This window comes from Pogona vitticeps, chromosome 13 (assembly GCF_051106095.1).
Source record: "Pogona vitticeps strain Pit_001003342236 chromosome 13, PviZW2.1, whole genome shotgun sequence".
Taxonomy (NCBI): Eukaryota; Metazoa; Chordata; class Lepidosauria; order Squamata; family Agamidae; genus Pogona; species Pogona vitticeps.
This window is the reverse complement of record NC_135795.1, coordinates 18,893,432-18,919,713: the sequence shown is the minus strand read 5'-3', so window position 1 is coordinate 18,919,713 and position 26,282 is coordinate 18,893,432. Positions and strand designations below refer to the sequence as shown.

Below are 26,282 nucleotides of genomic sequence, written 5' to 3'. Positions count from 1 at the left end.
GCCCAGGCAGTGATCTCAGAGTATCAACAATGTGGAAGCTGACTAGATAAAAGAAATATTAATTGTGTACATTATTAAATATAGCAATTAGTCAAATTATTACGTGGCTTTAAAGAAAGCAACTCTGCTTCCTAAACATTATACGGACAAAGTCTAAAGGAAATTAATAGTACTAAGATTTTTTTTTCTGAGTGTATAAATGTTTTTATAAAAATCAAAAGCTGGCTTTCAAATGATACCTCAGCCTCACAGGAAGCTAGTGGAGGTCTTTGTTCTTGCAATAAGATTTAATTTAACTTACTTGCTCTTTTAGAATTATTATGCTAAATGTATGAAATATTAAGCATGACTGACAAATGTGAGGTCAGGCAAACTTTGCCATTCTTTCTAGTTCAGCTAATGGCAACAGGCCTAACATGTGGATAAATAACAGACACACATTTCCAAGTTAAAATGATGGATTTATTTCCCCAGTCATTTCTAGAGTTACAAATCAATAAAGAGAAGGAACATCATGGAACTCCAATTTAGCAATGTGCAATGAAGACCAACTGAATTAAAGTGAAGACTGTTATGCTGATGATGTCTTTTAGCAATTAGCCCATCAATAGAATTGTATCTTTGGAACTAAGCAATCTTGAGCAGTTTTTTTAAAAAAATATCTTTGTGGAAATCCTGACTTCAGCATTCTCCTAGGATATGAATTTTCCCAGTCAAACGTACACAGTGAAGATTAACTCAGCTGGAAGAGAATTAAGAGCTGCCAAATGAAAATTTAATTTCTTGGTCTCAGAGATTTTAGTTGTATCTATCTTAGTTGTGTTTTGTTGTATTATTAATACACCAGTTGATTGGAAAGAGACACATGATTTAATTGAATCCTTTCTGCATTCCAGGCTTTTAATCAAACAATGATTTTAATTAAAATGTGTAAGGTAATGAAGGAGGTAACCTAAGGAGAATAGCACAAGTGCTTGAGAGATGGTGCTATCATGCAGACCTCGATTTTGTCTCTAATAAATATCTGGACTGAATGGAGAAGACAGAAAGCATGTTCTTTTGTATATTTTGATTTTCTGCATTGAGGCAAGAATCAGAAAATATTGCAGTCCTCCACTGCTTTTGCCTTCTGTTGCTCTCTCTCTCTCTCTCTCTCTCTCCAATTTGTACCTTGGCTTGTGCCACTACATTAAATTCCATTATTGTTACCATGTTAGCATAGCACATATTGGATCACTTAAGTATCTGGCTTTTTAAATGAGGTTGTCTTATAGGGAATGCAGTATGTAAGCAGATTGCAGGATTACTAATATCTTCCATGCTTTTTCCAAAACTTCTGGCAACTCAAGCTCGTGATAGGTTGTCAAAACTCAGACAAATGCTACAATTTAAAGAACAATAAACTGTTTGGGGAGTCCAGTAAGAGAAGCTGGGCAATAGTTCTATTAGAACCTACAATATTTGAATAATTAGTATAGTTGTCATTTCAGCTCATAAAATGTCTATTTTCTGCATGTGTGTTTGCAGAACTCCATTCGCTTACGACAGGAACTGTCTATCAGGCAAAGCTACTGAACATAAGATTTATTCAGATGGAAAACAAATCACGTGAGGAGAGTACGAAGGTCAGAGAGGCACCTGAAAGGCAGCTACTTTTCCACAATGCAAGCCATAATACATTTATTAGTTCATATGTGCATTACGTAGCTATTAAAATAAAATAGAGTTTAAAAGAAAATAAATGCAAGCCAAGATAAACTGCCTCAAGATCTTTAACTGATAGAGGCTATGTGCAGATGATGATTCCAGTCATTACTGGAATGGAGAAGACACAATCAATGAAAGAGTTTAGCTGCTCTTGATTTAAATTCTTGAGGAAAGGGTTTTTGACATTAACAGATGAAATATTTAAAATAAATTACATAGCAAATATCTTTTTAAAAAATCCTAAAAGAAGATGTAGAAATCCAGCTGCCATTGCTTTTAACAGTGATTGCTCAATTATATTTTGATTTTACTTTTTACCATCTTTGCAGTTTTGAGAGAAACCCATTTTAGAAACAGGAAGATAAAGATTAAAAATAATGAATTACAGAGATTCAGAAAGAGAGTCCTTTAAAAAACTGCTTAAAGGATCGAAGTCCTATCCTTCCTGTAAGATGAGGCAAATCCAGGGTTCTAGAAAGGCTTGACAGGAGGCAACATATTTATGATAGCAGTTGCAGAACTTGGCGGATACGTTCACATTTCTCCACAAAACTAGAATCTTCTCTTTCAGAACTGTCGTAGTCCTTCATAAGAGCTTCTGCTTTCTGTACAGTTACATCTCGTGCACGACCTTGGAGTCCTTCAAGGTACCGCAGCAAAATGGAAAAATATTTATCAGGAACCTTTAAGATGGAAAGGAAGAGAATGTGAAGGGTCTCAACCAGTGAAGCATCAGTTGTTTGGTGAGTTTGGGATGAGTCACCAGCAATATCACCAGACAGATACTTAAGCAAAACTCACTCCCATTGAACAAGAATTTCCTTCCCATTGAACAAGAATTCCCTCCCTGCCACGACCTCCCGCCACGACCCTCCCTCCTCCCACCCTCCCTCCCTCCTCCCTCCCCTCCCCTCCCTCCCTCCCTTCACCTTCCTTCCTTCCTTCCTTCTTCCTTCCTTCCTTCCGGTCCTTCCTTTCCTTCCTTCCTTCCTTCCTTCCTTCCTCCTTCCTTCCCTTCCTTCACTTCCTTCCTTCCTTCCTTCCTTCCTTCCTTCCTTCCTTCCTTCCTTCCTTCCTTCCTTCCTTCCTTCCTTCCTTCCTTTCCTTCCTTCCCTTCCTTCCTTCCTTCCTTCCTGTCCTTCCTTCTTCCTTCCTTCCTTCCTTCCTTCCTTCCTTCCTTCCTTCCTTCCTTCCTTCCTTCCTTCCTTCCTTCCTTCCTTCCTTCCTTCTTCCTTCCTTCCTTCCTTCCTGTCCTTCCTATCCTTCCTTCCCTTCCTTCCTTCTTCGCTTCCTTCCTTCCTTCCTTCTCCTTCCTGTCCTTCCTTCTTCTTCCTTCCTTCCTTCTTCCTTCCTTCGCTTCCATCCTTCCTTCCTTCTTCCTTCCTTCCTTCCTTCCTTCCTGTCCTTCCTTCCTTCCTTCCTTCCATTCCTTCCTTCCTTCCTTCCTTCCTTCTTCCTTCCTCCTTCCTTTCCTTCCTTCCTTCCTTCCTTCCTTCTTCCTGTCCTTCCTTCCTTCCTTTTTCCTTCCTTCCTTCCTTCCTTCTCCTTCCTTCCTTCCTTCCTTCCTTCCCTTCCTTCCTTCCTTCCTTCCTTCCTTCCGTCCTTCCTTCCTTCCTTCCTTCCTTCCTTCCTTCCCTTCCTTCCTATCCTTCCTCTCCTTCCTTCCTTCCTTCTTCCTTCCCTTCCTTCCTTCCTTCCTTCCTTCCTTCCTTTCCTTCCTTCCTTCCTTCCTTCCTTCCTTCCTTCCTTCCTTCCTTCCTAGTCCTTCCTTCCTTCCGACCTTCCTTCCTTCCTTCCTTCCTTCCTTCCTTCCTTCCTTACCTTCCTTCCTTCTGTCTTAGTGGTGCTTGTCTGTGCTATAAAGTTAATCTAGGATTTCAGCTATCATGGTCTCTGTGGGCACCCAACAGTACCACATGAAACATTTTTTTCAGCACATTACATTCAGTCTATATAATGTATGAAGATGGCCTGTCATCAGAAACAGTATAAAAAAGTATTATGGCTAGGCATTTTGGCCTCAGTCTTCTACATTCTATACAGCAAATGAATGTGGAAGGCAAAACATCTGAGCACAGTATTAGAACATTTTGTTCTGTTAGTCATTGGACTCAAGATGATATGGACCAAAAGGTTCGAATTCTTGGGACTGTTCTTATGTCTTAGCTTAAGGTACCTTACACCACACTATTAAGAGAAAACAGAGTAATATATTTGAGCTCCTTGGAGGAAGGGAAGTGTGGGAATAAATGTAACACGCACATAACGGAAGTTTAATAAAATATATCATCCAACTCAGTGGACTCAAATTTTGCAAAGGAAAAAAACATTTCCTATGAATCCTGAAGGCTATGACACTACAAAGTTCACCTTAGGCCTTGTCCTCCTCTTACTGTTCAGAGATCTTGACAACCAAAACAAAACCACAGCACAAATCCCAGGCTTTTGCATTTCCAACTGTACTCATGCTGTGCTTTCCTTCTAAGTTGGTGCAGCTGAGCTATGAGATCATTTCTTCACATGTAGCACTTCCCACTTAACCGGCTATAGATCAGCCAAGTTATTAATGACCACCTCTGGCAAGCATAGGTGCCCTCAAAGTTTCTACAGACACAAAGCCAATTAACAAAATTTAAGGCTATTTAGCTAGAAGAATGACTGGACAAATTCATCTTATTCTGGTCCAGTTACATAACACATGATGAGACAAAGAAATCCTAGAGCTAAAAGGGAAGTGAAAGAAGGATGTACCTCTTTGGCTAATGTCCCAAAGGAGGAAAGGTAACAGCAGGAATTACCTTATCTTTATCATACATGTGTAAAAGGAGCCATGTTTGCCTTGTCTTTTGGAATTTCCATTCTTTGGGGTTTTCAGACCAGCTACAGGAACACAAATAAATACATAAGCAAAGTCAAACACATTCAACAATACAATACAAAGAGAAAAGGAACCTCTATTTCTAGCATACCTCTAAAGAAGAATCACAAATCTGCTGACCCACACAAGCCTAGTTCAGATAATAGTGGCACCAAGGGAAAATAAAGAATAATCACATAACACAGCGAGAACATGTTGGGGAAAGTGTCGTTTTAAAACTAAGTGCAAGAGTCCAGAGCTCCAGGCCCTCTGTTAGCCTTCCCCAATAAGCTGAATCCCACTTCTCATCATTACCAGCCAGAAACCACAAAAAATCAAATATGAAATGATGTTTGAAATAGGTGACCAGAGTGGGGATGGGAGCAGCTGAATTCTTGTTCTCCCCCTTTCTCGTGACCAAACATGGCATTTGAAATTGTACCCATATTATAGAATTGATGCCATATTTTTGGCAGAAAGCAAAGCTGGCAAGGCTGTACACCCTGTGGTTTAAATTTAAATTTAATTATGATCCTCCTCTAGTTCAAGCATAAAAGAGTACTAGAAAATTGTAAAGAGAAAGAAAGGTTAGATTTTTGTTGACATAGAAGGCACAACATGCAAATGGTGAATGGTAAACTTCTACTTCAACTTTCAGGAATTACAATTTTTCGGAATACAGCAGTATCAGTAAATAGTTCCACTCATGTTACCTTGAAGGAGATATCCAGAAAGAGCTAATCAATGAAATATAGCAGAGAAATGTGGGTCTACACCAGTCCATGGCATGAATGGGGCAAGGCATTTCATCCTACCCCCATGAGATACCTACACCCCCACCCTCAGATAATAGGTTGCTGGTTTATCTAACCTTCTCAGTGCCATCATGACCATCATCTCTCTGCTCCAGTTTGTCAGCTGCCCAGCTTAAAAGCTTGCCCCAAAGTACCTACATCAAACCCCAGCTTGCCCAAATTCCAAGGCATCACAGAACAAAAACTTTAAAAAGTCTCTATAGTATGGGAGATTAAGAACACCTACATAAACTGAACATCATATTGAAATAAGAGGTTACACAGGAAACATACAGGATATACAGAACTGGTTTGGACGAGGGACATATGAGCTATATGCCCTACTTCCATGAACAAGTCATAGGAGAGTTCAGCATTATCTACATGGTTTCCTAGTACAAGGCAGACATCTGGGTTGCTGGCAAAATCTCAATCCCCAGCAACAAATGGGTTGTACGGAATTAAAGCCATGTCAGCTCAGGGTTAGCATATTTATCAGACTTCTGACTACTTAGACCTGGGCCGAATCTGACACAATACAGATCTGCAAATTGCTATGTCCAGATGTCCAAATTATTTTACAGCTAATTCTAGTCAGTCTGAGGGCTGAGGTCAGTTCTTCTTAGGCAACACTGAAATGTGTAAGAGAAAAAAACAACTTATTCCATTTCCCTCCCACGATGAACGTCATGGGGGGTGGCAGTGAAGGGAAAAGAGGGCCCCAAGTGCTGGCGTGAGTATCACTCAAGCATGCGGGATCATTTACAAACAGAGCGGCTAATCCCTTTCAATTTTTTTTAACATTTTTTTAATGATCATCAAGCGATGGATATGTTACCAGCCTCAGGGGAAGGAAAAGAAAAAGCATAATGCCTGCTCATTTTCTCTTCCCCCGCAATACCACAATGTCACTAACTGTCTGATACTTGCATTAAAAATGTTCTTGGTGGGGAGGAGATCTGAGCTTGGCTAAGGCTGACAGCTTATTTTGGATGTTTCTAGTGGATTAGGAGGTTTTCTGGCTGGTTTCATTTTTTATTTATTTTTAATGCAGAGAAGACACACACATACACACTTTTTTCCTCTCTCTCCTGGCCTCATTTAAGTTTGAAGGGGAAGGAACATCATGGAAGAAAAGGAGAAAAAATCACTCATTAAAACAACCAGGAGCCAAATAATTTGTTATTACTCTCAGAATCCCAAAGCCAATCCTTGCTGGGATATTCTGGGTATCATATAAAAAAATGTAAATAAAAAAATAGTGTAAAAAAAGTGAATGCTTTTGATTTCTAAATATAAGCTCCCTTGCCTTATCCTATTTCTCCTTTATTCCACTTTCAAAGGGAATTTGCAGAGCACTTCAGTTTCACTTTTTAAGATCACAAAGACATCTTATTTGGCAAACAAGTAGGTTTGTGCTTTCTTTAGAAAAAAGACATGAAGAATATCTGATAGCTTGATGTGTCTTAGCAGTATTTAGAGTCTAACACGCAGTAAGGGAATGAAGATGATACAAAATGGAGCACAGGATGCTCCACACCTCATGGTGTTTGTACATGGAAAGCCCTCCAGGTTAGAATTTAGGTACCAACCACATAAATGAATAAATATAGCTCATCCTGTGTCATACTTAAACATACAATGCAGGAATTATGAGGGATGTGAAGCAGCCCCTCTTCCACCTAAATAGAGATTCATCTATCAGAAGACTGCTACCATGAGAGCTGGCGGAGCACAGTGGCTAAAGGAAGGAACTATGAATCAGGGAATCCTCAGCTGGAACCTCCTCTAATGAATGCCCCAGCCTCACAGGAGGCCTTAAGACATACTCTTCTCCTTGGCTTCTTAGCCTCAAACTATAATAATGAGATCACACTAACCAGCTGTGACAGGGTCATTATAGGAATTAAGATAATAGATGTACAAGTGCTTTGTGTGCTCAATGAGTGTCATACAAATGCTAGGTGTTACTAAAGGGTGATAAGATTGTATGAAGAGAACTAACATTCCAATAGTAGTGATGCCCTAAAACGCCACAGGAGAAATTTGGTTGTATGCAATTGTTAGACTTCAAAGACCTTGCTAATGCCATTAGGAACTACGTGTGACCTCCAGAACCCTTAGCCGAATCCTCCAGAATGCACATCGGCATCATTGCATACATTCAGGAGCTCTTCTCCATAACAGACAATGGTGTAAGCATTGCCCTCAGTCTAGAATGTTTGAAGAACAGCTGATAAGCAGTCAAGATGACCAACATGTTTTGTCACTGATGCACGTGGCACTTTATAGAGTAACACCAACACCACCCTCATCACAGTCATAGTAAATGGTGATAACAAACAGAACCAAATCCAGGGACTTTACAGTACAATCTTTAGCAATGGAGAAGAAAGGGAAATGAAGGGACAAAATTAATAAGGGACCAACTTGCATTCTGTTTTCTGTTAGGATGATAATGACTGACAAACCGTAAACTTAACAGAAATTTGGGTTTTGAGAGTGGTAATTTAGCTTTGCACAGATATTCCATGCCAGAGTTCCAGACATCAGGGACAATGAGTCAAAGTGTATCCTGGCCTTCATGGTTTTTTAAAAAGAGATTCCTTACTGTACCTCTAAATAATCACTGAATTTATTTATTATACTTCACCTCTCTACCAGAATTGGGACCCAGGACAGTTTACAAAATAGCTAAAAAAAAAACAGTATACATAAAATTGATATATACAATAACATTACCAACATCAAAAGAAATACAATTCCTTTTGTTTTTAAAATACAATTAAAATTAAAACACTTTAATAACTTTATTATTAACTTTATTAAAATAGTCTGCATCAGAAAAGAACACCAGCACACCAGAGCAACAAAGAAAGAGGAGCTATGGACCAACTAGGATACTGAACCTCAACAATGACATTGTTTTGGTGTCGCCAGGACGCAGAAGACCAGTTTATAGTCTGGTATATTTTACAAGGAATTTATATTATTTAGTTATCATGCTTGATCTATTTTAAGAGATTTTGCGAGGGGGCAGCTCTGCAGCTGGAACTCCTCAGGAGGCATATCACCTCACTCAACACTTAATCAGCTGCACTGTCTAATATGTATGAACAGATGTTTCTAATATAATTTTAGGTTGTGTCTCCTCCATCTTAATGGAGAAAATGAAAACTGGGACTTACAATGGTAAAAAGAAATGGCATTTCAGTTTCTGTATACTCATGAGTGGAATGTGAGTTTTTCAAGATTTTAAGATCAGATGTGATCAGATGAAGTTCCCAACTAACTGTAACTACCAACTCTCTATTTAAGTTAATAAGCTTTATTTATTTTACCAAAGTATCAAACATTTTTATTTGTACCATGGACCTAACTCTACAAGTGATATGAAACTCACACTTTAGTATGTTTGAGGCTTTTGACTTTTAACTTGTTCCATATGTTGGGGGCTCAAGGAGTATTATAACAACATTTACTTGATGGTGTGTGGTATGCATTTTTAAAGAGCAGGCATGGTGATAAATATTTACTGTGTTGAATTCAGTTGGTGGAAGACTACGCAAATTTTACAAATTTGCAAACATTATCTTAGCAAGGCTTAGCCAAGTACTGTACAACTCAAAAGATTAGGCATCCCTGAACCATAGAAATTCATAACATAATTATTGGTAGCGGAGTTAGTCTGTTGCAGCAGAAAGGAGAAAGATTAATATGTTTGATTTTAGCATAAGCTTTCGGGCACTTGGCCCACTTTGTTAGATGTATGACATATAGTCTTGCTGGCAAGTATTTAAAGACAAGTGGGAGAGGGGGCAGAGGAAAGGAAATGCAGATTTTTTCCAACATGAGGATGACTTCAACAGTCATCAGCATCACTATGCTGGGATGTTCTGCAATCCCATTCCAGTGTCCTACAATTTATAAAGTGGGCTGTGGTTCTTGCAAGCTTATACTGAGTGAAACATGCTATATCTCAGGTCCCCCAAGGTCTGTATTACTTAAGGCAAGTATCATGCATATCCTCCATTTCCCCCTTCCATTATCAAGCAAAAATGAGTCAGTCAAGGACACTAAGATAAATTCAATGGGGAAGATGTTACCACGTAGGGCTGAAAGTAATTTGAAAAGGTAGTCTGAAAGTTGTTCAAGAATTAAACCACATACAAAAAATGGTAAACTAAAAATGGAAATCTTTACTCCTGTCAACCCTTGTTCCTCTTCTGTGCAGATGAAGAGTGGGTGAGTGAGTGGGATGAAGGGACACTTTTTCTTAAGATATCTACATTTCCAACTGATGTTATTTGTAAAAAGAACTAGCTACACTTTTTCTGGCACCATCCTATTAATGAGAAATGGAAGAAGTAATAATTGTACTAAAATTCATCTTCTATTTTATAGATATACTCTTTATTATTTTAACTCTGAGGTTGGGAAGCTCTAATAACTCCCTGGAGCTAACTGATTAATAAGCATGTTCAGCTGTTTAAAATTTTAATTTTATCTTTGGTTGACAAGCTTAAATGCTTCCCTGGAGCAAGGAATTGCTAGTATATTTCATATGTTTGGGTTATAACTGAGGAGCTTTCATGCTTCCCAGGAGTAAGTGAGAACTGTTAATTCTTTATAAGAGAAAATATAAATAGGAAACATTAGTAAATCACACTAAATAAACATATATCTTTTCCACTGAAATGTTTATTTTCCCCATCTGAATTACCAGGCTAGTTTTTATAAGCTGCACACCAAACTGTGCATTAACTTTATGCATCACAAAAATGCTTTCTAAAGAAAAGCAGCCTGAGGAAATTGTCAAGGATTAGAAACAGCCAAGGAAACATGCTACTTCCAATATAAGTTTCTCATTATTTCAATCAATAGGAAAAACAACAACAACCATATTCTCGATGTCCTTATTTGCATTACAAACATTAAATGCTATTTTCATACCTATAGTAAAACTCCACATGGTAGGCATTTTGTGCAATGTCACAAAAAAAAGGGGGGGGGAATCCAACCCTGTGGAAGCCCCTACCCAAGTCAAAAAATGCTGCCATGTTAGAGACTTCTTGGCTCAGTGACAGAAGCTGATGGAAGCATCAATACCAAGTCTTTCTTGGTTCTTTAAGCATGTGAACACATACCTCAAGGCCAGCATCTAGACATCACAAACAACAAACCAATTCTCTTTTTCTAACATTCAAAGCACCTTTCAACTTTAATGAAGGTTTGTTTAGAGCGACAGGAAGTTCACATGAAATCTGCTTAATAACTTTGGAGCTTCTTGCACTGTGTCTAACACAAACATGAATTAAAGCAATGTAATTACTACATATCCTGAAGTTTAATGAATTGCCAAGAAAATTCACTTTGCCACATTTTACTTTACCGGAAATGAAAATCATTAACAAGGTATTTATTTATTATTTAGTTGGAATTAAATTTGTAAATTAAACAGCTATTGTACAGGAAGGAATCAGGCTAAGAAAAGTGAGCTTTGTACTCTAGTGCTCACAGCAGGATGGTTAGCTTCAATATTAATTCAGTTTTGCAGCTGTTATATTTTATCTGAGAATGTGTATCATTAGGGGGAACCATGGACCAGACTGAAGGTGAGAGGGAGAGGAAATATATGTTTATTGTACATTTTTAGAAAATATTGTGAGCCATTGAAATATTTAACAAAATGGTGTATTGGTGATAAGAGTCATTCTGCAGACATCTTCACAACCTGTTCTACACAGAACAGCAGAGGCATAAAGACAGTGAGCTTATTCTAAAGGCCAAATAAGTCTGCTAGGAGGAATAATTTCTTGCAGGTGTGATCAGCTCTGGGCCACCTTATTGCAAAACATACAGTACTTTCAAATTATTTCATAGGCCAAAAAGTCCAATTCTTGTGCATGTATTTTTTCTGTGCTATTCACATAAAACTAGTATCTCCCCCTAAGCCTGAGATGGGCAATATATTGCACAGCCCACCAACTGTAGCCAGCACGGTCAATACTGAGAGTTAATGGGAGTTGCTGTCTATCAACATCTGGAAGGTCACATAATGCCTTCATATATCCAGGTCTCTGTTGATTTCTGCTCCCACTTGTACCATTTCAATATCTTGCTCTATACTGCAGGAAGACCTGCAAATATGATCATGAGTTCTCTGGGAAAGGCTACACAGAATAAGCCATCAATTATGATCATGCTGATGCAAGTCTTCTAACTCCTTATCTTCTTCTAACCTTATACAGTACTCATTATTGTCTGCTAGGGCCAGGAAGTGTTAGACATGAACACTGGTTCTAATGCAAGTCGCTCTAGTGATTTCCAGTGGCACAGCAGGATGCAACTCCTCTTTGCCATGAATTCAGGAAATTTGACTATCTTTGCAGACAGATCTCATCCTAGATCTTCTCAGCAGAGAATTAAAAAACAATACTGTCTCCCATAAATTCCTTTCTGGACGAGTTTCTATAAGTAAATGCAGCTCCTCATTCTCATGGAGCATGCAGCATCCTAACCCTACCCTAAAGTTTCACCATCCCATAGATCCCAGCAGTTTACCCACAAGAAAACCCATCCCATGGGAGCCCTGGGACGTTTTGCAGGGGGAGTGGGATCAGAATTTTTTTTATTTCCAAAAAATTGTCATGGCTGATGATGACATCTGTCTTATCCTGCATAAATTACAGAATAGGGATTTAGTCACTACTTTTAAAATCAATCAGTGATGTAACCATTTGGATCCAGCAGGAAAATTTTATATTGTAGGATTCATTTTTGTTTATGAGTGACTATCCCTGACCACAAGCATATATGAATTGAGCATGTAAGTTCTTCACCTTACTGTGGCACAGGGCACACCCAGAAATAGCATATTCTGAAATGGTCTCCATGAGTTCAGCTGAGCAAAGTACTAAGCCACCTCCAGGCAATTTCTGGCACATTTCTCTGAAAGATGATAAAAATGTCTCTTCGCCATGAATTCACAAAGTTTGGTTATCTTTGCAGAGAACCAAATTAGAAAAATCTAGGATTCGTGTTTCACTCTCTTTGAATATTCCACCCCATGTGTCTGGTGTGGATTATAACCCATTAAACCTCATGGTAAAATAACTCTTGTCCGTTTTAAAAGGTGCCACATGAATCCTGCCCCCCCCCTTTTCTTTCATATTGAAACACACTAAATATTGGAACAAATACTTTTTTGGGGGCTACAGCTCCCACATACAATTGGGGTATTCCTATATCATGTATGTATCCCATACTTTGGTCTCAGATCCTGAGACCTAGTAATAGAAACAGACCACCAGCTGACTTTGTACTCAGCAGGTGTACAATCACAAGACTTATTACTGACACCATTTGCTATTGAACTCCTCTCCCATTACTGCCCCCAAAGAGAGCTTTTGAACCCAAAGATTGGATAAATATTGTAACAGCCTTGCTTCATGCAGATTTGATGGCAGGATGTAAACTATAAACCCTTCAGTAGGTCCAGCACTGAAATAGACACTACAGTGTGTCCTTTAATGCCTCTCTCACCCTGAATTAGTTGGCCATTTTCAAAAGGGGGACTTAAACATCACAGCAAATATAACAGAAGATTTGCATTCCTTACTTATAGCTGATCATTTTAAACGTTAGATGCTATTCCAGTTCTGAAGTGTGCCAGTCAAATGTGTTGCATGACTTCCCTTATGCAATCATGAAGGGCAACAGGATTCTGGCCTATAAAGCTTGCCTCCTTCTCAAGTCCTCCCTTCAAAGGGCAATTTGGGTTAGTCACGGCACAACTCTACATTTCATTGTTTTTTAATATCTAAAATGAAGATTATTAATTTGAACAGTTATTGTTAAAACATGATCACATTGGATTATTCTGAAGTATGCTGAATTTGATTCATTACTTAATAGATTTAGCTTACACACTAGAAAAAAGTCTCTGTTGAATTAGTATTAATAATTTTTTATGGATTCAAGCAACATAAATTGATATATTTTAAGTGGCTATCTTGAATTTTAAAAGGTCAGTAGAATAAGAAAATATTAGATTCTCAGTGGAAAAAACGGTGCCCTAGGGATCTGAAAATGTTGACAGAAGTAGATTGCTAGAGACACCTGCTGCGAATCAGTTAGCTTTACATAATTAAGTCCAGATTTTTCTAAATATGGGTTTTCTGGACCTGTCATATAAATTCTTAATATGTTTTTAAATACAATGTATTACATAAATGTAACCAAACAACATTAGATAAATTTCCATTAGTCAAGTGAGCAAATAAACAACAATAATTCAAGACAGCATGGTAGCGGGAACAGAACCAAGACAAGGAAATCAAAATACGCTCATTCCAGATTTCAGCACATATTCTAAAAAAAAATAAAGCTCCACGTGCTTTAAAAAATGTACAGCACATACACATACAGTGGTGCCTCGCTTGACGAGAATTCATTTCGTTCAAATAACTGTTAAGCGAAATCCTTGTCAAGCGAAACGAAAAAGCCCATTGAAATGCATTTAAAACCAGTTCAATGCATTCCAATGGACGAAATACCTCAGCGTCCAGCGAAAATCTTCCATAGGGCAGCCATTTTCCGGTGTCTGTAATGCGAGGAATCCGTTCTAAAGTGCAACGGGGAGCCATTTTGCACAGCAGGCGGCCATTTTCAAACCTAACGATCAGCTGTTTTTGATCGTCGTTAAGTGAAAAATCGGTTCCCGAAGCAAGGAACCGATCAACGTTAAGCGAAAAAAGCCCATTCAGTCATCGTCTAGCAATCGCAATAGCGATCGCAATAGCGATCGCAAAAAACTAATCGTCAAGCGATTTTCTCATCTTACGAGGTAATCGTCAAGCGAGACACCACTGTATATGCATCTAAATTTTTTTTTTTTCCTATTGGAAAGAGAAAGAGAAAATTGTAGCAACCCATCTTTGGCATCCAGAAAGAACATGTTTGCAATCAGGTGGCGGCTTCCCAGTTCATCTGTGTAGACTAATTACTACTGAATGAAAGGAAAGTTATTCACCTAATTCATCATATTCATCTGAGAACTAAATCTGCATATATGTACGTATGTTTAAAATGATGATGTTTGTAGACAACACTTTGTGAACTTCAGATGTATGAAGATGTATTCTTTCCTTCCATGAAGAGAAGGGAATTCTTCTTCTAAGATGGTGCATATCTTCTTCAGCTGCATAAATTACTCTGTTATACAACAGCTAGAAGCCTATTATTCCTCAAATAAGGTTTGTGTAACTTGTTGTGGCTAATTGTGGCTCATCAATTTGGTCCCAGGGTGCATCTCAGTTATACAACGAGGCAGGAGACTAGACTTATGACTGAGATGTATTCCACCACCTCAACACTTAACCTCCCACCCAGATCTACCCGAGTCACCCGACATAGCCAGCAGGGACGGCTGAGGGGACTGACGCCGAGGGAGGCCCGGAAGGAGAAAACAAGAAACCGGGCCTTCTCGGCAGTTGCCCCTCGGCTGTGGAACACACTTCCCACTGAAATTCGGCTGGCACCCTCGCTGGGTGTGTTCAAAAACTAACTAAAACATGGTTATTCAGACAGGCCTTCCCCCCAGTCACCTAAGTTCATTTCCCCCTTTTTTCTGGTTCTTAATGTTGCCATCTTGGATAATATTAATTATAATAATTGCATTATGTTATTTTTCTACATTGTTTTAATGTGTTTTAATTTTTGTAAGCGGCCCCAAGTAGACGTTGTCTAGAGGGGCGGGGTAAAAATTGAGCAAATAAATAAATGAATGAATGAATGAATGAATGAATGAATGAATGAATGAATAAATAAATAAATAAGCAAGCAAGCTAAAACTTATACAAAAACCAATAGGATTCTATACAATAAATAAAATAAAGCCAATTAACCTGAGGCACTTTTGCTGTTTATCAGAATTGTTTGATGAATTACTTTTAGTTGATTGATCAGCTGAACATAAACATTCTAGTTGCAACATTCTCATGGACTGTTAAAAGGCTGTAGGTGGTTAATCTAATCCAGCATTTGCTTTGTCTCCATTATGCTAAGGACATTGGAATCAACCCCTCTGATTGGAAGATATTGAGAAGCAATTCCTAACAGGTTTCCTGCCCTTCCAACCCACCCACCCCTCTACAGAAGCCACTGCTTTCCGGGAAAAGCTGCTCATCGTTTAATAACCAAGTACGTCCCCTGAGGGGCATGGAGCTTTCAGAAGCATCCTCTAGTTTCACCTCAAAGGCCAGCCAGTTGCTCCCAGTCAGCACTGGCGTAAATTGTCAGAACTTTAGCTATAACAGTGCTCTCCATGGTTCTGAACCAAACTCAAAGTATGCGGGTTGTACCTGCACTGTGTCTTTCATCCTGAATCTGCCTCAAGTTGTACCCTCAGCAGATGATGGATTCTGTAATTGTGCAGGACACCATCTCAATATTACATACAGCCCTCTGAAATAAAACGATTTTCATACTGCAAATCAAGCACCACAGCTGAAATGGAAACTAATTTGACCACATCTGTCTAGAGTGAAAGTGAGACCTGGAGTGGGAATTTCCTACACTGACAAGAACATTTCTTATTCTCTACATTTTTAACTCACACGTTAACCCTCACAAGTAAGCCTTCAATAAGATTGAACTGGAAACTATGATACATGACCTGAATAAGAGACATCAGTATAAGAATCAGTTGGGAGACAGAGCAAATTGTTTCTCTCCAGGTGTACATATTAATAGGAAAGGCTGCCTACAAATGTTTGCATCAGGAAGGAAGCACAATTGGTCCCAAAACTATTACTATTTTAAGAGTCAAACTTTAACTTTTTCTTTCCTCAGATATGTTGCAGGACTGTATGGATTTATTATTTCAAAGTGTACTGTGAAAGACTTATTTTGAATGATTATAAACTCCCCTTGAAACACTTTTTGGGGAAGGGAGGTACTAAACATTTAAAAGGCAGTAGAACGATCATATCTTCCTTTTAATTTCCCTTCTTTTTCATTCCCAAATCATACTGAAGAGCAAGTTATACTGTATGTTGTCCTATTTTCTTCTTGAGAAGAAGAAGGGCTCTGAAACCTGCCCTCTGCTGGCTCTGTCTGACGACTTTCTGTTGTGAAGCATTTAGAAAGCTTAAGATATTAACAACCATTCCTTGGCAGGATACTCCTTGTGGGCTGCTCCTTGCAAGCCACATCCTACCTTACGAAGTGGCTGAAGTAAAAACATCCAAACAGATAATTCGGCAAAAGGGAAGGGAAGACAGTGTTTCTTTTCTTTTTACTTCCATGACTTCTTCAGAAGCAGAAATATTACCCTTCCTAGCCCTCAAAGGAGATCCATAAAAGTACGTTCGCAACAGTCAAGAAATCTTAGGAGGGTTTGTTTTCTGAAGTCTTCCTTTCTTCTCTCTCTCTCTGTATCTTGTTATGTATCAAAAAATCAGATCAGCAAAAGAACTTCAGAAGCTGTTCTGTAAAGCAACATCCCATCTCAATCAAAACACCCAACTGCCTTTTATAACAGCAATATAAATATTAGAATTGCAACAGAAATTCATGGCAAATGCTTCAGTTTGAAAGATAGCTAAATACCAGTACTAACTGTAAGCAGTATGTGGCATGAACAGAAATATTACATGAAAATGAATTCATGTTACCATTGTTATTTTACCACCAGCTACACTCAAACACTTTTTAAAAAAAGAATTCAGAGCTGGAGTTTGACATTTTGAGTGTACATTTTTTTAATGAGGTGATATCCTTTTAACTATAACTAAACATGACTAAATTAATCTGTTCTTTTAACTGCAGGCATTCATACACCTTCAATTACAAGGTGTTATTAGCACTGAAAGTCACTTTAAGGCATTTCCATGACCATGGAAATTTGTAAAGAGTATCCTATTAAGTTATGAGTAATTTCCTGTTTAATGTCAGCTGAGGATTCTCAAAATTGTCCCTGATGGCTCATATACCTTTCCTGGAATAGGTAAGAGTGTATTTAAACTACAGCCATAAGCTGATTTGACACACATTCCCCAAAGGAGCCCTCAGAAAGTGAACGGGATTAAGGGTCTTCAACAGAATTATGAGTAGCTGTAGCAAACTACAGATCCCACAATTCAATGAGAGAGTCCCTGTTTATTAAAATTAATTCTTCTTCCTCACCTAGTATTTCTTATTTTACTTCATATGTCTGGGGTTACTGTACCATGCAGGGTCTTTATGAACTGTAGACTTTATCTGTGCATCTCTGTGTAATGACTTCCAACTTGACAATGGTGCAGACCTCTTGCCAGTATGGTTTAACTATAAAAGCAGAGGACTGACCAGTAACACTCAGCAGCACACCACTGATACATCAAATAAGAACACACATTTTGGTAGTCTGAATACCAGTTTTTCAGCATTAGCTTCCTCCATAACAAGTCAAATAGTTCTGTAAGAATCTTAATGCAGTTATTGAATGTTGCAGATCTTTCATTGACATAACTGCAAAAATGATATTTTGAAAGAAACATGGCTTCTGAAACCAACGGATATCAGATTACAGAAATAATTACAATATATCTTCCCAATTTATGTAAAAACATAAACACTTCTCTGTTAGAGCTAAACCTTCATTCTGCGGCCAATGAAAACTAGCACCATGCAGCTTTTATATTTGCCTACTCCTAAATAATTCGATAGGATGCTAAACGAAAAGCTCCCAGTTTATTCCTTTGCTGTTTGGATTTATAGCGATAACCACTAAAATATATTTTGAACTACATTTTGAGCATATAGCAGACAACTGCCCATCCAAGAACACTTCAAAATAATGTTGAAAGATTCCAGATGTTCTCACTGAGAGACTCCTGCCATTCCAGAGTCACTCCATTACAAGAGTTATCTAACAAAAAATGCATGTCATCCAGTCTGGAGTACAATTAATCTCATCCTGACACTGAAAGAGTTGTAAAGAGAGGAGAAGTAGTGAGTAATCATTCAGAGTTTCTCAGTATTTTATGCACTGCTGGAATTAGGGAACTGGAACTATCCCAAATGGCAAACTGTATTGTGTAGCATGCTAGTCTTCTGGATTTTAGAGTGGGGGCTGAGTTACTGAATGGAAAAAGTAAATACTACTTTTTTGTTTAACTGGATCCTATAATTGGCTGTAGCCCACTATGGCAGATTTTTACTTTAACCAAAGTCCCTCTCTACCCCCAGCCTCCTGCTGGAATTTTAAATCCTACACACAAGTATACTAATTATGGTAAATAATTATTTGAGGTCTGGAATGGTTCATGTAGCCTAGAGTATAATTATAAAACCTCAGTATGCAAATAGAAAGCTCTGTTCTTCACCAGCTGTTCGAAAATACAGTATAGTGGAGCTCTTTGGATCAATCAAATGTTATATAATACTTTGCGTCATATCAAGCTCTTTGATTTCAAATCACCTCATGCCATTTCATTGCACAAGAAAGAATGATCTGTTTCTATTAAATCAACTTAGTAAATGAAACTGAACTAGCTGTGCAACAGTTGGGGGAAAGCAAGAATTCTAATGGGTGATTTCTGCTGGGTGAGTGAAATTGCATAGATCATAGTGGTGAAATGCTGCTTGCATTCTTAGTTCTGTGAGTGTCATGCAACCAGGAACATGAAGAGTAACTCATTAATTAGTCACAATTCATCAATTTGTGCAATTATACTTAAGCTAGCATAAATATGAAACAGAATTCTGGCAGAAATATTTACAGCACACATTCCAAGCATTCTGTTTACTATGGTTTTGTGATGTATGCCTAAAAGTTTTAGTGCAGAGTTTCTATTCTCTCTCTCCCTCTTTGGAAAAACTCTTCTTCACGAAGAGCCCACTTTCCTGGCCCTTTCACATCTTTCTGAGAATGAAGCCACCACCAGCATTTACGTTAACCTGAGATCCTTCTAAACAGTGTTTCCACTGATCCTCAGATCCTGATTAAACCAAGAGCATAGCCTGAAGATATGCAATGCAACTCTATTGAACTTAAGAAGGTCTGAGGGTCAGCAGTGTCTGGGTGGGTGGTTACCTGGGAATCCTATATATGCCAGTGTAAGAAAAGTGAAAGCTAAATAGATAAATCTGAAAAAAAAAATCAGGAATTCCAGATGCAAGAGACATGTTGTGATCCAGCCAGCCACATAACCTGTTCCATAAGCCCAAGTACTTTTCCCTGCTTCCCTCCACACCCAATTTTTTTTCCTCCTCACACTGGTATATGGCAAACTGCTATTGAAACTGAAGAGAATGACAAATCCAGTTGACTGTGTGGCAGTGATGATGGGTCACTTACTCCATTTGAAGCCCAGGGATATCAGAATTGAAAATGTAGGAGTAGCGAATTTGAAACCAATTACCTGTTCTACAGTATTTGTTATTCTCTAGGAATCCTCACAGTGGCATCAAACTTACATAGTTAAGTAGTCTAGTGCCAACTCAGATGCTGATGGTTTCTTAGATTCTTCTTTCTTAGCTATGATCCCAGCTTCTCGCATCAATTTCTTTTGCTCCTTCTTGCGCTCTTTCTTCAGCTTTCTTTCCAATGTCCTTTTTTCCTCAGGGGAAAGTTCTTCATCTTTGTCCTCCTCTTCCTGAAGAACAGAAAAATAAAACTCCATCTACTATTTAGTCAGAACATAAGAAGAGCCCTGCTGGACCAGGCCAAGGACTCATCTAGTCCAGCTTCTTGTATCACACAGTGGCCCCACCAGATACTTCAGTGAGCACACAGGACAACTAGATACCTGTCTCCTGATACCTCTTCCCTGCATCTGGCATTTTGAGGTACCTTTCTTTGAAGCCTGGAGATTGTACATTCCCATCATGGCTTGTAACCTGTGATGGACTGATGAACGTTTCCTCCAGGAATGTGTCCCACATCCTATGGCAAGGAGTTCCACAGACTAACAACACGCTGGGTAAAGAAAATGTGCATTATGAGGAAACACATGCAAAGGAAAGTCCTATATGTTGCAAAAATATTTGGGTGGGTTGTACAGCACTTCTTCACACACTGGAAACAGACATATGTTTTCTCCCATCTAGCGGTTCACTGAAGGTTGGACCACCCGCTTTTAGGAGATGGGTATGTTTCGTCTCCCAGCTTAATTACAGCAGCTGATGAGCTTCCCAAGAAAAATAAACAGCAGATATTTATGTAAAAAGGTGCATGCAACAAGATGGCTGGAAGGAGCAAGGCCAGCTTCCTAATTAAGTCAGCATCTGGAACAAGGGACCATTTTTGCTCATTCTCAATTGTTCTCCACACTACATCCCATCTGCTTCATCCCGCTGAACTAAGGGCAGTCACTGTGAACTGAACCACTTCCTATTTGCTTCCACCCATCTGCAGGTTCTGCAAGGGAGGTTCTTCTCTGTGGTCCGACAATGGTGGAAGCATAATTGGCTTACTTATTTATAAAAGCACTACAGCAGTGAGCTCTCAGGGTGACATGTCATAGAAATACAGAATCAGAAACAGCAAATAAAGCAAACAAATATAAGCAAGAGAGGATAAAGTAACAGGCATCTAAACAACAACTTCAATCAGAACAACTAAAACATTGCAAGAGATAAGCCTATTTAAAAATACACTATATGTAGCAGCCAAAATAGCATGCAGATTAAAAGGCCCGAGAGGATAAAATGGTCTTTGTTTGGTTACCACAAGACAGAGCAGGTACCAGGCAAGTCTTTCTGGGAAGGACATTCCATTACATTTGGTTGGATGGAACGTACTACTACTGAAAAAGTCTGCCTCCCAAAAGACACCTCAGCATCCAAGGGCACCTGAATGCTGATGATTTGATGATGTTAAGGTGTCACCTAGAGTTACATGAGAAAACATACTCTATAGAGTCTTGCAAGAGCTTTATATGGGAATACCAGTATGTTGACTTGCGCCCAGAAACAAATCTGGGGGCAGCAAAGATGACACAGTAACAGTGTAACATGATCACAACACCCAGCAGTTTCAATCAGTTCCGAATGTACTATCTGAAGTGTCTGGACTATCTTCAGAGATAGGCCTAAGTACAATACGGTGCAGTGATCTAAAAGAAAAGATTACTAAAACACACATAATGGAAGTCAGGCTATCTTTATCCTTAAGCCACATGAGATACTTATGCCTTTCATGACAAAGATGGCTCTACAAGAATCCCAAGGACATGAAGCTGATCATTAAGCAGGAACACAATCCCTCCAAGAAAAGGACAAGACAAACCATCACCATCAATATCTCCACCTTTTTGGTACCTCAGTTTCACTTTTTTGACTCTTTCCCAGTTTAACCTTTGGGATGCAAGAGAGGGTCTTTTCTTAGACTGGATCGGAACTACAGAATTCCCTTTCCAAGGATATTCAGTCAAGCTGAACAGTTTGAACAGACTAATGCTGTTTATGGAAATGTTAATTTCTGTTTTTGTGTGGATACTTTTTAAAACTGCTGTTGATAACCCTTGGGTATTTCAACTACACAAAAAAGGGTTGGCAGGAGCTGGGACAAGCAACGGGGGCTCACTCTGTCGCGTGGATTCTATCTTACGACTGCAGGTCTTCTGACTTTGCAGCACAGAGGCTTCAGTAGTTTAACCTGCAGTGCCACCACTTCCCTCTGGTTTCTAAACACACACCTGAAAATAAAGTACTGTGTGTGAAGTTGTCTCAAAGGCTTTAACCTCTTGAATGGACTTTACAGCTCATGCCCTGTGCACACCCTGCCTGTAGCTAGTATAGCAACCTTGGCCTCAACTTCCCGTTGTAAACAGGAAAAACAAGATGATATTCATTCCTTCTATGGAACTGAAAGGGATGATTAGATGACAGGTTAGATGACCTCAGCTGGACATTAATCCACTCCCTTAGTGCTGATTCACTCTGTTTTGAGTCACATTTCATCTCTTCAGCCTGGCACTGTGTTACCTTTTAAGATGAGGGACAAACAGAAATTCTGAAATAAAAACATCACATAGAAATAAAAGAACAATGTGTACCCACTACACACAACACAGGTAAAATAACTATAGATATCTAAAATACAAACATATCTGAGGCCAAAGCTGCATATATAGTCAAATCTAGGTGCATCAAAGCACATAGTATAAGCATCAAAGCCAGGGGCTGTGTTTGTTGTCAGAATGTTTTATTACTGATGTTTTAAAAAGAAAGTACTGTGGGATGCAGAATTTCCACATAATAAGCAATTGTTTAGGGATTGCTGTTTACTTGATCAATCACACCAATGCTTCTAGATGGCAGGACAACAGACAGTCTGGTTATACTGAAACTGTTGGTTAAATATGACTGTAACAGCCAGAAAATTGACTTAATCTTCACCATGGAGCAGTCTAATTAATTTCTTTATTTTTTCCCCTCAGATCACAAAGCTTTTGAATTAAGTGACTTTGTTCAATCATGAGAATGAATCTGATAACAGAGTCCTTCCTGCTTTCTGCATAAGCTCAGGATATGCTTATCAATCCTCTTCCTCTTCCACATTTTTCATTGTCAAAAATACTTTTATTCCCTCTCTCTCCCATGCTTTTTCACGGGGCAAAACAAAACAAGCAACTTCAAGCCTGCAAAAAGACTCTAGCAAAAGAAACTCAAATTCTTGTAAACACATTGATGATTTGCAGAATAATTACACCCATATATCTGAAGCAAGCAAATGTATTTTTCTCCCTTTATCGTGGAGTCTGCCTAGACTTAAAGTTATCAAGAGCTCATACAGTAAGGCAAACTGTGAAATAGCATACATAGTATTACGTAGCATTAATTATACTAAAACATGGCATGCAAAGGTTTCAGATACAATCCTCCAAATAAACTTGCTCAGAGAATGATAAGCATTTTTATGACTGCTGAAATGCCACTAATCACAGCATGCTTTCTCTTCTCAATGATACCCTCCCACCCACTTTTCTGCATATTATGGAATATTATTATTGTATTTAATTTAGTTTATATAAGTTTTTAGTTTTGTAAATGAAATGTCAGTCCGCAAATTAAGGTTCTGGTGCAGAGTAACAACAAAACAGTCATTGAACTGTGGAACTTAACTTTTCAGGCCTCAGCCAGGCTGTGTAAAAAATATACTTCTGAGAAAAAAACACCATGGACAGGCCAGGGTGGGGTGGTGTTCACTGGACTAGGATTTGGAAGATCCAGGTTCAAGCCCCCACCAAACTGTTCCACACCTGATCTTAGATCAGCCACATTTTCTCATTCTACTAAATACAGCAGTGCATCTTTTTCAGTCTATTTTTTTCCCTAGTTTTCGGTTGTTTTTAACTGTGACTCTTTTGTGTCTGCCCCACTGATTTATTTTATTTTAAGGCTATTTTTATGGCATTTTACAGTGTCTCCATATTATTTTACAGCTATACTATATCTTTTGTAATCTGCTTGAAGGAAATGATAGACTACGGATGTTTTAAACAAATAAACTAATTTCATTATTTAACACATGCTTATCAAATTGCTAACTTGTTCACAGAAGATCTTTAGGCCTCTAACAAGAATATTTTAACATTTCATAGTTCCAATGTACTTGAGAAAATACAGAGTGAATCCTTGAAGTGGGGAGGATAAAACCAACTGGTAAGTTTCAGTTGACAGCATTTTGGAAAAAAGACATGTCATTGTATGCATTTTCAAATATGGTGAGCATGTCTGAATCTTGGTCTAAGAGACTTAGTTCTATTTTATCAGACTCTTTTGAGGAGAAACTGTGATAAGTCTATTTGAGACAGACTGTTCCAATCCCTTTTTAAAAAAAACACAGAAAATTGAGGCTTATATCTCCTTCAATTTATTAGCAACATAGGTTATTAGCAACAGCAATTATTCAATTAAATAAATATTCAGGCACAAAAAAAGAGTTCAGATGATCTTTGTTTGAAAAATTTTGACCAGCGGCCATATTCACCCATGGTTGAATTAGTCCATTAGATTATTATTTCAAAAAGGTCATGTTAGAACAGGACAGAATGGATTTACCTTAGGCTATAGCCCTTCTCTTTCAAAGCCACAGAATATCAAAAATAACTTGGGTTGCTCTCTCTCCTAAATGGGGCTGGAGAGAGTCAACTGGGATGTCATGGCTTTGACCTCAAGCTCAGTTTCAGAGGAGGAGAAGAAGGAGGTAGAAAAATCCAGGTGCTGTGTGACCAACTCAGAACCTGGTGTAGATGCTTTACACTGAGCATGAACTCAGCTATTGGGCTGAAAAATGTGGAAGCAGAGCCTGAATCCATGCAAGTGCCTCCCCTAAGCTCAGGGGGTTAAATGTCTCTTCATGACCCAATAGTGCTGAGAGCAAGCTAAGCAGAAGACCACCAAGAAGAGAGGAAGCCTCTGACTTCCGGCAGGGGACTTGGCTCTTTAAGAGTCAGTCTCTACCAGCTAAAGGATATGTTATATCTCAGTTGCGTTGCTCAAAGGATCAGCTGGACAAAGGGTAGTTCACCAGAAGTTTTAATGAATAATGGTACTAGTATATGTCTTTTAGGCACTTCAAAGACATCACCTTTTCACAATAATTCTGCAAGTCTGGTTCCTGTACAGCAGATGAGAAAAGCTCAGGCTGAGAGAGAGTGGTTTGCTTAAAGCTACCGGGTAAATTTGTAGAAGGACAAAATGAGAATTAGGAATTTTCTGATTTATAACTTAGTTTTGTAACACTACATTAAGCCTATTTTCAGATCTTCTTGTAGCTCCTCGGCTCCCCCATCCTATGCTTGTGACAGAGTGTGGTTACATAAAATATTCCCTTGAGGGTACATCAATCAGTAACTAAATGATAAGAGGCACTCGGTATGGAATTTTCCAGGAAAAGTGCAGTCAGATCAACCAAGTAGTGCAGGCGGCATATTTTTCAATCCCATGAAAGCCCAGATTTTGGGAGTAAAGGACAGGAAATAATGGGTATAGGACAGCTGTTACAAGATCTTTGTGGTTTATGAAGCTCACACTAGGAAAGGAAGGGCAAAGAAGAAAAGGGCTTGAGGAAAGAAGACAAAGACACTGCCAGAAGAAAAATTAGCAGTTGCAACTGCAGAGAAGTAGAACTTGTGGCCCTGTGGAAAAGATTTCCCTTGTCGCCACGTTAAGCTAGTCCCCGGCTGCTCTGTATTTCAAAACAGAGAGCAAGAACACTAATCTGAAGCATCTATTATTTTGACATTTTGATGCTGATAATATTCTAGCACTACAAGGTACTTAAGGAGCTTCAGCTGCACGTTTTGCACCATTGTTAGGCTCTGACTGGGTCACATCCCTGTTGACTCACAGCAAACACAGACGCAATAGCCACACTGGGGTCAAGTATGCAAGAATTTTTATTGCTATGTGGAGTACTGTGTCACGGCTTGATCAAGAATGCAAACTGCTTGGGATTCACCAAATGCATTAAAGACATGCTCATCTCAAGGGCACCAATTTCTTTTTCACAGCATGTTTCTAAGGAGAGTCAATACTGAAGTTGTAAAACTGGATCTTAAGGACACAGGCTGGGAAAAGGCTAAGAAACAGGATTAAGCAGTAAGGAGAAGTCCTATGTACTGCTAGCTGGCATATAAAACCAGGGGAAGCTGCTTTATGCTAGGTCAGCTTCATAATCCGGCCTACTTTTATCTACATTTTGTATTTATTAATTATTAACCTTGGGGTGCCCACACTTTTCTAGCCTAGTATATTTCACAGGGATGTGGTGAGGATAAAATGGTGGGAGAGGAGAATCAGATATGATATAAAAATATAACAGAAACAGTAACAACAAATAATTAAAGACAACCAAAGAGATGAGAACACTATGAGTGGACAAGTAATCCAGATAGGCGGGGTATAAATCAAATAAATAAATCAAATAA

The 26,282-nt window shown here is 38.7% G+C and overlaps 1 protein-coding gene across 4 annotated transcripts in view; it reads right to left on the bottom strand.

The window, feature by feature from the left end:
- Nucleotides 1–440: 440 nt before the first annotated feature.
- Nucleotides 441–26,282, bottom strand: part of CHLSN (cholesin) — a 101,779-nt gene continuing 75,937 nt past the window's right edge. For 3 of the 4 annotated variants that reach the window (XM_020804326.3, XM_072982594.2, XM_020804325.3), the window contains 3 exons: nt 19,822–20,000; nt 4,506–4,587; nt 441–2,390 (listed from right to left, as the gene is read on the bottom strand). In XM_020804326.3, coding sequence (XP_020659985.3) covers nt 2,208–2,390; nt 4,506–4,587; nt 19,822–20,000 — 444 coding nt within the window. In that variant the 3' untranslated portion in view covers nt 441–2,207. The remainder of the gene's footprint in view (nt 2,391–4,505; nt 4,588–19,821; nt 20,001–26,282) is intronic. The other variant, XM_072982595.2, reaches the window with a different exon arrangement.